The sequence below is a fragment of the Physeter macrocephalus genome, chromosome 1 (assembly GCF_002837175.3).
Source record: "Physeter macrocephalus isolate SW-GA chromosome 1, ASM283717v5, whole genome shotgun sequence".
Taxonomy (NCBI): domain Eukaryota; kingdom Metazoa; phylum Chordata; class Mammalia; order Artiodactyla; family Physeteridae; genus Physeter; species Physeter macrocephalus.
Window position 1 is genome coordinate 91,546,646 of NC_041214.2, and position 12,340 is coordinate 91,558,985.

Below are 12,340 nucleotides of genomic sequence, written 5' to 3' on the forward strand. Positions count from 1 at the left end.
GAAGAAAATTACTTACTGTGAAAATTAAAGGCTTTGAAATTTACCATCTACACATTTTACTGTGTGTATGCGTGACTGTGGATATTTGTGGATATACATGTATTAACTCTTTAAGTTATGAAAATATCCAAGAAGAAGGTATAGAGTTAGAAGAATATAAAGCCCAGGACATGACCCAAACGCTACTATTTAAAGGACAGGTGGAGGAAGAAAGTTTACCAAATAAACTGAGGAACAAGAAGAGATAGGAAAAAAATACAACAGGAGAAAATTGTTTCACAGAACTGAAGGAATGAGATAATGTCAAGAAGAATAAAGTAACACATCAAACTATTAATAGTGATCTGTTTCATTTGCTTCTAAGTTTTCTAAAATAAACTTTATTTTTGAATTTAAACAATGATTTGTTTTCAAAAGGAAGAACTGAACAGTGTGTGAGATGAGACAGAGAAGACACATCAAACAAGGCCTCAATTGTGGCTGCAATATTTGGCAACTAGAAGGACACTGGTGAACTTAATGGTCGATGTTTGAAAGAATTATGAGGGCGGAAAGAGATCACAGTAAACTAAGAGAACAGAGGTAAGGGAACGGGGGCAACAGGCATAGTCTATGCTTTCAAAATATTAGAAGGGAACATGCATCAAGAGGTTTTTTTAGGGTTTTTTGTTCATTTTTTTAAAGATCAGCAGGCTACAACATATTTATGAGCTGAGAGAACAGAGCCAGTAGAGAGGAAGCAGATGAAAAACAGATGAATAGCTAGAGGTTGAGGAAACATGGGGCAGAGGTTTAGAGAATGGACAGAAGTGGGAGTGGGGTGGGTGCAGGGTGGACACGAGAAGGGATAAAGGTGGGGCGGGGAAGGAAGGGCTGAGGTAAGGAGTTCAAATTTTTAAAAATCACACTCACCTTCAGAGGATGCTAGATTACCAACATTGCTTGAAAAATAACAAATAAAGGGAAAGAATTTTTTTTTAAGGTGAGGATAAAGAGGTAAGCAGAAGCTTCATATAATAGCCATACAAATGTATTAGAATGATACTATTTAAATGTTTGTAATAATTGGGAAAAACTCACTTTTTAATCTTAGGTGAAAAAGAGGACACAAAGTTACATAATGGATATGATATGTATATATATGATATATATTAATAAAATAAGAAAATTTGGGATTTTTCTTTTCTTCTTTATACATTTTCCCCCAATTCTTTAACAATGAGCACAGAACTCAGGAAAAATACATTTATTTTTTTTAGAAAAAAGCAAGCAATGCATCTTAGCATAGATATTACGCTACTAAACAAATCCAAACTTCCAGTGAGCTTTAATAGGTATGTAATTTCTTTAAAAGGTAGTAACAAATCTACTGGAAATAAAGCACTCAAGGAATAAAAGCAAGTTGATTACTTTTAGTTGTAGTATCCATTACAAACAATTTTAGAATCAGAGAGTCTTAGCACCTTAGTACTGAAGTGGTCCTTGAGCCTATGGTAGTCTAAAACTTTCCTCTTGCAGAATAGGAAAATGAGATCCAAGAAGGTAAAATAACCAATCCAAGGTCACAAAGTTAGTTAACTGGCAGATGGGATCCAGGTATTCTGACTTCCAGGTCAGCATTTCTACTGCTGTATCAGAATACTCAAATTTTTTCCTAATGTACCACATGCGAATTACTTCTAGGTTGGCATCAGTTTAATTAAGATCATTGCTTCAAGGCTGATCCTTAAAGGAACACAGGAAAAATAAACCCAATGAAATAAAAGCTCATACATTTGTGAGGTGTCAATTCACAATAAACTTATTAACATCTCTAAACTTAGAACAAAGTATGGAAATTAGTGAAAATAATCTAATTTACACATTACTGTGAACACCAAATCAAATTTACCAACTTAATAAAAAAAAAACTGTATTCATCCTCAACCTCCTCAGTCTGAACTCAAGATACCAAAGAAAAACTTCAGTACTACACATTTTAATAAATCCCTCCTTATCACCCTAAAAGGCAGTTATTAATCTAGAAGAAACAAACTTGTGCTGAATCTTCAAACAACGTTATACAGGAATGTTGGTTCATGTGGGTTCTGAAATTTAAATGTGCCTCAGGCACCAAGCTACATACTAGAAGATAAACGTGGCAATCATTTTTAGCATTCGAGAAGAGTATTTAGAATTCACAGCCTTAAGAAAGCAAACTTTAAATTAATATCGATATATTGCTCACACTCAGGAAATACACTACACATTTTCAGCTAGATCTAAAAATATGATCCCCAAATAAATCCTTTGCTCTTAAATCAAGTATTAAAGAAATGTTGAAGCCAATTAATTTAGGTACTGTCTTTCCGCCTCCTCTATCACCACCATGATCTATCTGAGTTAACACCAATACAGGTAACTTCAGAACAGATAAAAGTTTAAGCCCCATGTCCTGGATTTTGCATTCAAGTCTACACAGCAGACTACCTCAAAAAGATCTACTTTACTGACCAAAAATTATCTATAGCACCTCTAGAGATTATTCCTAACACAAAGTACGATGATGAACCAGAGAGAAGGCTAAGAGTATGTCTTAAGTTCAACGTCTGTAGTGAGAATAAAAAGGACATTTTAACCAGTACAAGTCATGAACAATGATAAAATAGGTGCTAATGCGGGACAATTAAAAGGGAGAGAACTCAGGTCCCTAATTTTGTGTATATTTCTTTCAGGTTAATTCAAGCTATAAAGAATGTACTTGCTGAAATTAATCTAGTTTGCACCCCTAATCCTATCCTGCTAAGAGGTCTAAGTTTATCACAGTGCCCTCTGCATTCTGACATTCATCTCCATTTGTTTGCCTATGGTCCATTCCATCTTTTGGGACACAGAATCCAACACTACATAGTACTCCCTCATTATTCTCATAACAAGACAAGGAAACATATCTCCAAGCAACAGTCACTTACCAGAACATTCTCTCTATGCAGATGTAAAATCCCCAATAACTGGAACAATGGGATCTCTGCTTTTGGTCCAGTGAATTTCCAAAAGCAGTATTTCTCATTTAGGTGAGAGGATCAGAATTTGCTGGAAAATACCTGAAAACTACCTATGAGTGACAAAGTACCTGTGGACTACATTCCCCAAACTTTGCACTCTTGTTTCCTCACTGCTCTCTTAAAGCATCACTATTTTAGGAACCTCAACTGTTGATGAGTTGATGAGTGTATGTGGGTTATGGCAGAACAAAGATTTAAAACAATGCTGAGAACAACATAACCAGGTGTCCCTAGTTCCCAGATAGCTAAAAATCCCATATGGACCAGTTTACAGTTCCCTGGGTCAAGTGAGAAAGCAGTGCTATTGGGGTGAATTTAGTCTAGGACAGTGAAAAAGAAAGAATTCCATATCAACCATCAGAAAGACACATCTTCAAAGATACAAGCATCCAGAGAGTGCCCAAATTATAAATGATCTACTACTTTTACTATGAAAAAGACCACTCTAACCTTTTCCCCATTCATAATGTACCCCATGCTGCTTTCACGCCCTACCACCACAGTTTTAAGGAACTATTTAAAACAAACAAACAAACAAAAAAAACCCTTGAAGCTTCTAGAGAATTGTAGACTCTAAGACAGAGGTAAGAAGCGTGTGTGTGTGTGTGTGTGTGTGTGTGTGTGTGTGTGTGTACGTACGTGTGTGTGAATAGACTGCTAGCTTTAGAGCAGTTTTAGGTTTACAGAAAATGAAGCAGATAGTACAGAGTTCCCATATAACCATTCTTTCCCTTACCCAGTTTCCTCTATCATTAACATCTTGCATTAAGGGGGTACAACTGATGAGCCAATAGTGACACACTATTATTAATTAAAGTCCATGGTTTACATTAGGGCCCACTCTTTGTGTTGTACATTCTATCAGTTTTGACAAATGTATAATGACATAACCACTATTACAGTAACGTACAGAACAGATTCACTGCCCTAAAAATCTCATGCTCCTACTATTTATCCCTTCTTCTCTCCCTCCAAATCTTTTCATTTACTGTCTTTAGAGTTTTGCCTTTTTCAAAATGTCATACAGTTGGAATCATATAGTATATAGTTTTTTCAAACCGGCTTTTTTCATTAAGCAATATGAACTTAAGGTTTAGCCATGTCTTTTTCTGGCTTGATAGCTCACTTCTTTTTATATATTGCTGAATAATATTCCATTGTATGGATCGCTGAAGTTTATCCATTCACTTTTTTTTTTTTAAATGATGGATTTATTTGGGTGTATTTTGCCTCTTTTTTTTTTTTTGGCCATGCCACACGGCGTGTGGGACCTTAGTTCCCCGACCAGGGATTGAACCCACGCCCCCTACATTGGAAGCACAGTCTTAACCACTGGACCATCAGGGTAGTCCCTATCCATTCACCTTTTGAAGGGCATCTTAATTGCGTCCAGCTTTTTGAAATTACAAATAAAGCTGATATAAACATTCATGCACAAGTGTTTGTGTGGATGTAAGTTTTCTACTCATTTGGGTATGTACTACCTAGAAGCATGACTGGCTAGATCATATGATAAGTCTATGTTCAGCTTTGTGTGAAACAGCCAAACTGTCTTCCAAAGTGACTGTACCATTGATTTCCCATCAGCAATGAATGAGAGTTCCTATTGTTCCATTTCCTCATCAGCATTTGGTATTGTCAGTTTTTTGGATTTTGCCATTCTAATAGATGTTTAGCGGTACGTTACTGCTGTTTCAATGTTCATTTTCTTAATGACATATGATGTTGAGCATCTTTGTATATGCTTATTTGCCTCTTGTATATCTACTTTGTTAAGGTATCTGTTCAGTTCTTTAGCCCATTTTTTAATTGGGTTGTTTGCTTTCTTCAGTTTTAGAGTTCTTTGTATTTTAGATACAAACCCTTGTCAGATGTGTTTTGCAAATATTTTAATATTTTCTTCTAGCTTATGGCTTATCTTTTTCATTCCCTTAAAAATGTCCTTTGCAGTTTTAAAATTGAGTCCAACTTACCAATTTTTTCTCTCATGGATCATGCTTTTGGTATTGATCTAAAAATTCATCACCACACCCATGGTCACCTAGGTTTTCTCCTGTTACCTTTTATAAGTTTTATAGTTTTGTGTTTTACATTTAGGTCTGTGATCCATTTTGAGTTAGCTTTTTTGTAAAAGGTGTAAGATCTGTGTCTAGCTTTTTTTTTACATGTGGATGTGCAGCTGTCCAGCATCATTCATTGAAAACAAAGTTTTCTCCACTGAATTGCTTTTGTTGCTTTGTCAAAGATCAGTTGATTATATTTGTGTGGGTCTATTTCTAGGCTCTCTATGCTGTTCCATTGACTAAATTATTTGTCTATTCTTTTGCCAGTAGCACACTGTCTTAATTATAGCTTAACAGTAAGTCTTGAGATTGGATAGCATCAGTCCTCTGACTTTGTTTTCTTCAGTATTGTGTTAGTTATTCTGGGTCTTTTGCCTTTCCATATAAACTTTAAAATCACTTTGTCAATATCCACAAAATAAATTGGTGGGATTTTGATTGGGATTGTGTTGAATCTATAGATCAAGTTGAGAAGAATCAACATCCTAAAAATTTTGAGTCTTCCTATCCATGAACATGGTAGAACTTCTTTTATATCTTTTATCAGAGTTTTATGGTTTCCCCATATAGATCTTCTATGTATTTTGCTAGATTTATTCTTAAGTGTCTCATTCGGGGGGTGGTGCCAATATAAATGGAATTGTAATTTTAATTTCAAATTTCAATTGTTCCTTGCTGATATATAAGAAAGAAATTGACATTTATGTATTAACTTTGGATCTTGTGGCCTTGCTACAATCACTTATTAGTTCTAGGAGTTTGTTGATTCTTTAGGATTTTCTATATAAATACTCATGCCATCTATGAATAAAGGCAGCTGTATTTCCTCCTTCCCAAACTGTATACTTTTTGTTTTCTTTGTCTTATTACATTAACTAGGTCTTCCAGTGTTGAATAGGAGTGGTGATAGGGGACATCCTTGTCTTGTTCCCGATCTTAGGAAGAAAACATCTACTTTCTCATCATTTATGATGTTAGCTGTAGGGTTTCTGTAGATACTCCTTATCAAGTTGAGGAAGTTCCCCTTTATTCCTAGTTTGCTGTGAGTTTTATCATGATTTTGTCAAATGCTTTTTCTTTCTTTTAAAATTTATTTTATTTAATTTATTTATTTTTGGCTGCATTGGGTCTTCGTTGCTGCACGCGGGCCTTCTCCAGTTGCAGCGAGCGGGGGCCACTCCTCGGTGCGGCGCGCCGGCCTCTCACTGCAGCGGCCTCTCACTGTGGAGCACGGGCTCCAGGAGCACAGGCCTCAGTAGCTGTGGCATGCGGGCTCCAGAGCACAGGCTCAGTAGTTGTGGTGCATGGACTTAGTTGCTCTGCGGCATGTGGGAATCCTCCCGGACCAAGGCCCGAACCCGTGTCCCCTGCATTGGCAGGCGGATTCTTAACCACTGTGCCACCAGGGAATCCCCCAAATGCTTTTTCTGACAAAAAAGCATGATATGACCACACGATTTTTCTTCTTTAGCCTGTTGATGTGATAGATTGTATTAACTGATTTTCAAATGTTGAATCAGCCTTGCAAAACTGGAATAAAACCCACTTGGTTGTAGTGTATAATACTTTTTATACATTGTTGGATTCAATGTGCTAATATTTTGTTGAGGGTTTTTGCATCTATGTTCATGAGAGATACTGGTGTGTAACGCTGTCTTTTTTAAAATATAAGTAGGCTGAGAAATCTCAGAGCTATCAGTCAGTTACACATAAGCGGTAGCTTAATCAGATTACTATTCTTCTGAAAACCTCAACTGTGATGAGGCAAAGACATTACTGATCAGAGGGAGAACATGAAACACTTAGGAATCAAGGCAGGCATTAGTCAGGGATAGCAGCTCAAAAGCCATGAAAATCTGTAGTTTATACTACTTGCTTAGTTTTTAAAAAAATTTATTTTACTGAAGTATAGTTGATTTACAATGTTGCATTAATTTCTGCTGTACAGCTAATGACTCAGATATACATATACATACATTTAAAAAATATTCTTTTCCATTATGTTTCATCACAGGACATTGAATATAGTTCCCTGTGCTATACAGTAGGACCTTGTTGTTCATCCGTTCTATACTACTTGCCTAGTTGTGAAGTTGTGAATCAGAGGAAAGAATCAGTCCAGGAAGAGTAGGGATAGGATATGAGTGCCTGAAAAAATTGTGAGATATGACAGACTTGCCTGAATTTTAACTTAAAAATCATGCGGACTAAACCCCAGGTTCTGCAACTTATGTACTGTCTTCTAAGTCAGGGATGGTAAGGCTCTCCTTTCCTCTACCCAGGCCTGCTCCCTTCCTTTATTAGTTTGCCAATTTCAAACAACCAGAGAATTATTTAACAATAAAATTTTAACCTCACAGAACCACCTTCATAATTTTTGACAACTCTAAATACTAATTATACCATTATTTATTAAGATATGTCATAAAGGTGACTTCTATTAAAATTAATTTCTTTTAAAAGGAAATTTTCATATCTCTACCATTAATAGAAACTAGTATCCCTTACCAAACACAGACACTATACATTAATATACATTAAATACATAACTCTTAAAATTAAAAATGGTTATCTCTCTACCACCTAAAGTCATCTATTGTGTAACCAGGTGTAAATGTGTCCCATACTTAGAGAAATACTCATCAAATCCACCTTTCTCCTTCATTTTATAAGCAATAAAACTGAGGACCAGAAAGTAAGGTGAGCTACTCAAGGTCACCGAGCTAATCAGTAGCTCAGCTGGAGCCAACCCTCTCTCTCGCTCTCTCTTTCACAAAAATCAACTCTTCACACTCCTATGCTGTTCTTTCCACTACATCAAGTTAAAAAAAAAAAAAAAAGGCAAGAGAGGATCTTATTTATTAGTATTTTCAGTCAGCAGTCTCCAAATTGCCTTTGTTTCTTTTTGGCAGGTTGTTTAACTAGCTCGAAATTGAAATCCTGCTGGAATAAAGCTAACTGGCTAAGGAACAGGGGCAGGAATGACAAGAGAGTAGCCAGCTGTCCTGTGCCTGAAAGGGAAGACAGGTTTTACCTGCAGGCCCAGGATGTTCAGGAGAGGAATTCGGAAGTCATGAGAAGACCCCCAACCCCCTGGAAGCAAAGCTCAGCTGCCTGGAACCTGTGATGTCCTCTGCTATTGGCTTCATATGGCTGAGGATGTTCAGAGGGTACTCAAAATGGCACTCTCTTGAGTATTCCCCCAAACTAACAGCTATTTAAAAACAGAATAGAAGGTGTCTTGACTGGGTTTTTACAAATGATATTCTTGGCTTAATACTGGCCAAAAAAGAGAACTAATTTACAACGTGGAAGTGTCAAAAAAATCTTCAGGGAAAGTGAGTAGAAACAGGGAAGGGAAGGCTGAGATGTGCTTAACTTTAAGAAAGGGAGTTTCAAAACTTTACAAAAAGAATAAGAGAAAAAGTATACTCTGATAGCTTTAGTCTCTGGAAGAAACTCCTCTGGAAAACAAAATAGTTGGCAATATCTGAAGAAATTAGTGATTTCACAGGCAGCCACCAGTAAAAAAGGAAAAGGAGCAGATAACTAGGTAAGAATACCCAGCGGTAGGAAAAAAAACCTGCCCATGGATGCCCTCTTCTTTCTTCTACTCCTCTCTGTCCACTCAGATCATTCTAGGTCCCACTCACCCCTCCCAGAGTTTCCCTCACCACAGAGCTTCCTTCTCCTATCCTCAAACTGACCACTCCTCTTTCAAACTTTCTGTACTTGACATTTGTTTGTGGACTTCTTTGCTTCCCCATTTCAGCTCTAGGGTCTGAGACTACAGGGCCCTCATCACACATATCTTGGTGTCCCCAGAATACCTCTAAACAGTACCTCCTGGGAGAGTGGATAATAAATAAATATGTGTTAGTTAGGTCAAAGAAGTCAACTAGAAATCAGTGTTTTTAGAGGAAGGGGAAGCTAGAGTAGGTATAAAGAATACAAAATCTGAGCATGCATTTTAAGTTGTACTAATACCCAAATCAATTTAAATCAATTGTGTAACAAGTAGAATCAAAAGGCATAGTCACTTGAAATTGCAAAAATAGCACAGTACCTGCAGGAGACTTTCTATGGCATGAAAGCCTCGAATTAAATTCAGAGCTGCGCATAAAAGACTAAGGATAAATGCCACAATCCCTGACAGAGTTGCTGGTTCCAGTCGCTGGTGAGCTGGAAAATAAAAGAAATGATTAGGAATAAACATCAGTATCTCACGTCAATACCTACACATATGTAAAATGAAATTCACTGCTCAATTTGAAGGGGTCAAATACTGATGAATCTTCATAAAATTATTTAATAATGCACCTTAGAAATTAAATATTGCAAAAAAATGCAAAATGTCTGAAATGACAGCTTCATTCCCCTGAACTCAAATTAACTTCTTTTTCTCTAAACTTTTAACAAAGACACCTAATTTGCATTTGGGGTATACAGTGCTAAGGTGTCCTCATATCTGGAAGTAAATCATATAGGAAAAACCCTTATGCCTAAATATGTCTACCATTTACAAGTAGCTGCAAATATTTGCAAAGGTGAGTCTGTTCAGAAATTCACTGCATAATTCCTACTTTTTCTGAAAATGCTTAGAAAACATTTTTAAGGACAAACATAGCTTGCTTTTAAGCAAAGCTCTTCCTTATTTGGGTTCCAGGTCTATAAATACCACAGGATATATGTGAAAGCTCATCTATAATCACCGATCTGAACTCTACAGTAGAATGGATTCTTATAGTTATGAGGTTCCTGGTCTCTGAAGACCACTTGAAAGTAAAAAAACTAAAACAACAGTTGAAGAAGTTGCAGCATAAGATATTTAGATATACAATAGCTTCCCTTCATCATCTTGCGGTTAACAGAATTAACTATAGAGTCTAAATGAAAACACAAAACTAAATACATAATCATCTAGATCTCAAAAGCGAGAGAGAGAGGACAACAGAACTACATTTAGATCATTTTATTTAAATCACTGAAGTGTAAAAGCCCTAACAATGAAGTTAATGAGGTGGAACATTAATATAAGGAAGGGCTTAAATCTTTGCAACTTATATTCAGCCATTACAGCAGAAAAGCTTCCCTAAACAATTCATAAAAACACGAAAACCCACATGTCACAAAAAAGTATTTATTCCTCAGGTTCAGCAGAAAATCCACCTAATACAGGAAGAGTTTTCTTAAATTTCTTCTGTGCCCGAGCTGACTGCTTGGTCTCCCAATCAATTTCCTTGAGATTTTAATATGAAAACAAAAAACTAAATGCCTTTGTAAAGTACTGATAGCAAATTTTCTATCACTACAGAAAAAAATCTCGCAATTTAAAAATCTATCCAGCTGGTCTACCAATTAGTCATGTTTTACATCCCTCCCTCCATGCTTCCCCACTCCCTCTGAGTAGTAAGGGGAAACTGGGCTCTAAGTAAAAAAGAGATCCTTAACAAGGGCCTCAAGCATAAAGCCACCTGATAACTAAATAGATTACAGAAATAATAATTCTAAAGTATACAAAGCAAGTTTACCTTACAAAAAAACCAAACAATATTCTGTATTGTAACTAAGAACCATAGCCTTGGGCTTCCCTGGTGGCGCAGTGGTTGAGAGTCCACCTGCCGATGCAGGGGACACGGGTTCGTGCCCCGGTCTGGGAAGATCCCACATGCCGCGGAGCGGCTGGGCCCGTGCTCCATGGCCGCTGAGCCTGCACATCCAGAGCCTGTGCCCCGCAATGGAAGAGGCCATAACAGTGAGAGGCCCGCATACCGCAAAAAAAAAAAAGAAAAGAACCATAGACTTTTTTAAAAATTTTTTTTATGAGAAGTCAGATAGCACTCCATCCTTATCGTTCTTTTTACTATAACTTGGAAGTTAACCATAGTTTTAATTTACATTTTCATTACAATTAATGCAGTTAACATGAGTTTTTTTTTAAACATACTTATAGTATATATATTATATTTGTGTGTATGGTATAATGTCACTTTTATATGTATATAAACACACATACATGCATACACAGAAACAGACAAAAAACTGAACAGATATACATCAAGATGTAAAACACTATTACAATAAAGCTGCAATAAACAGTTTCAATCAAAAATTTTTTCATACCAAAAACTGAGATATGAATAACATATAACACTGTGTAGTTTAAGGTGTACGATGTGTTGATTTGATACATTTGTATATTACAATATGACCATCATAGTGTTAGCTAACACCTTTGCATCTCCCTCCCTCCCACCCTCCCTATCCCACCCCTCTAGATGGTCACAAAGCAAGGAGCTGATCTCCCTGTGCTCTGTGGCTGCTTCCCACTAGTTATCTATTTTACATTTGAAGAACCATAGCCTTTTGTGGTCAAGTAAGAAATGGCCATTCCTGAACGGAAAAATATTACCATTTTAATGTGTTGATCAATACCTATTTAAGAAATAATATGTCTATACAAATTAAATATTTACTCAGTTGCTAACACTTGCCTCTTGCCCTTGGAGCACTCTCTTTATAATGATAGTATACCATTTATAAATTAATTATTTCAAATGACCAGAAATATTTTTAAAGACATGAAAGCAAATGACAAGCCTCCTTTAACAAGGACAAGGCACACATTATGCTGAAGGATAGGCTGGAGAAGTGCCAAATCACCGTGAGAAAGTAAATTCTCAAGTGGAGATTCCCCCACTCCCACCCTACCCCCTTCCTAAGACCTGTGGGAATGCTTACTAAGAAAAAACTCCATCTGCACAGAATGTGAGGGTGACACTTTCTCATTTTAACAAATTGAACGAGATATTTAATCACATTTTAATGTATTATGTGATATGATATTCTTTATTTCATAAAACAGATTTTATATCAGTTGTTATCCACAAATGCTTACTTCACACCTCAATCTGGCACCATGATAGGTACTATTAGGTAGAGAGCAGATTTGGAACAGTAAGAAATGAAGAAATAAGAGGTGATGTAGAAAAAAATAATTTTGTTGAATTCAAAACAGTGTCACTTGGTCAGTTTTTGTTTTGTTTTGCTATTACTGTCTTCTGCTACAATGCTTTTTCTTTAATTAGTCTCCTTGAGCCCAATAATTGCATTTTCATGACAAAATTAAAATTTTTATGTACCAACGATTAATGGAGAGTTTACAAAAATTCCTAAAGAAATAACAGTAAATCCTTTGGAACAAAAGGGCTATTGGTTATAGTGAATTAATAT

At 36.3% G+C, this 12,340-nt stretch overlaps 1 protein-coding gene across 3 annotated transcripts in view; it reads right to left on the reverse strand.

Annotated features, from left to right (window-relative positions):
• Positions 1-12,340, reverse strand: part of SEC22A (SEC22 homolog A, vesicle trafficking protein) — a 74,412-nt gene that overhangs the window by 20,039 nt on the left and 42,033 nt on the right. For all 3 annotated transcript variants that reach the window (XM_024120370.2, XM_024120371.1, XM_028492985.1), the window contains exon 5: positions 9,174-9,289. In XM_024120370.2, the coding sequence (XP_023976138.1) occupies positions 9,174-9,289 (116 nt within the window). The remainder of the gene's footprint in view (positions 1-9,173; positions 9,290-12,340) is intronic.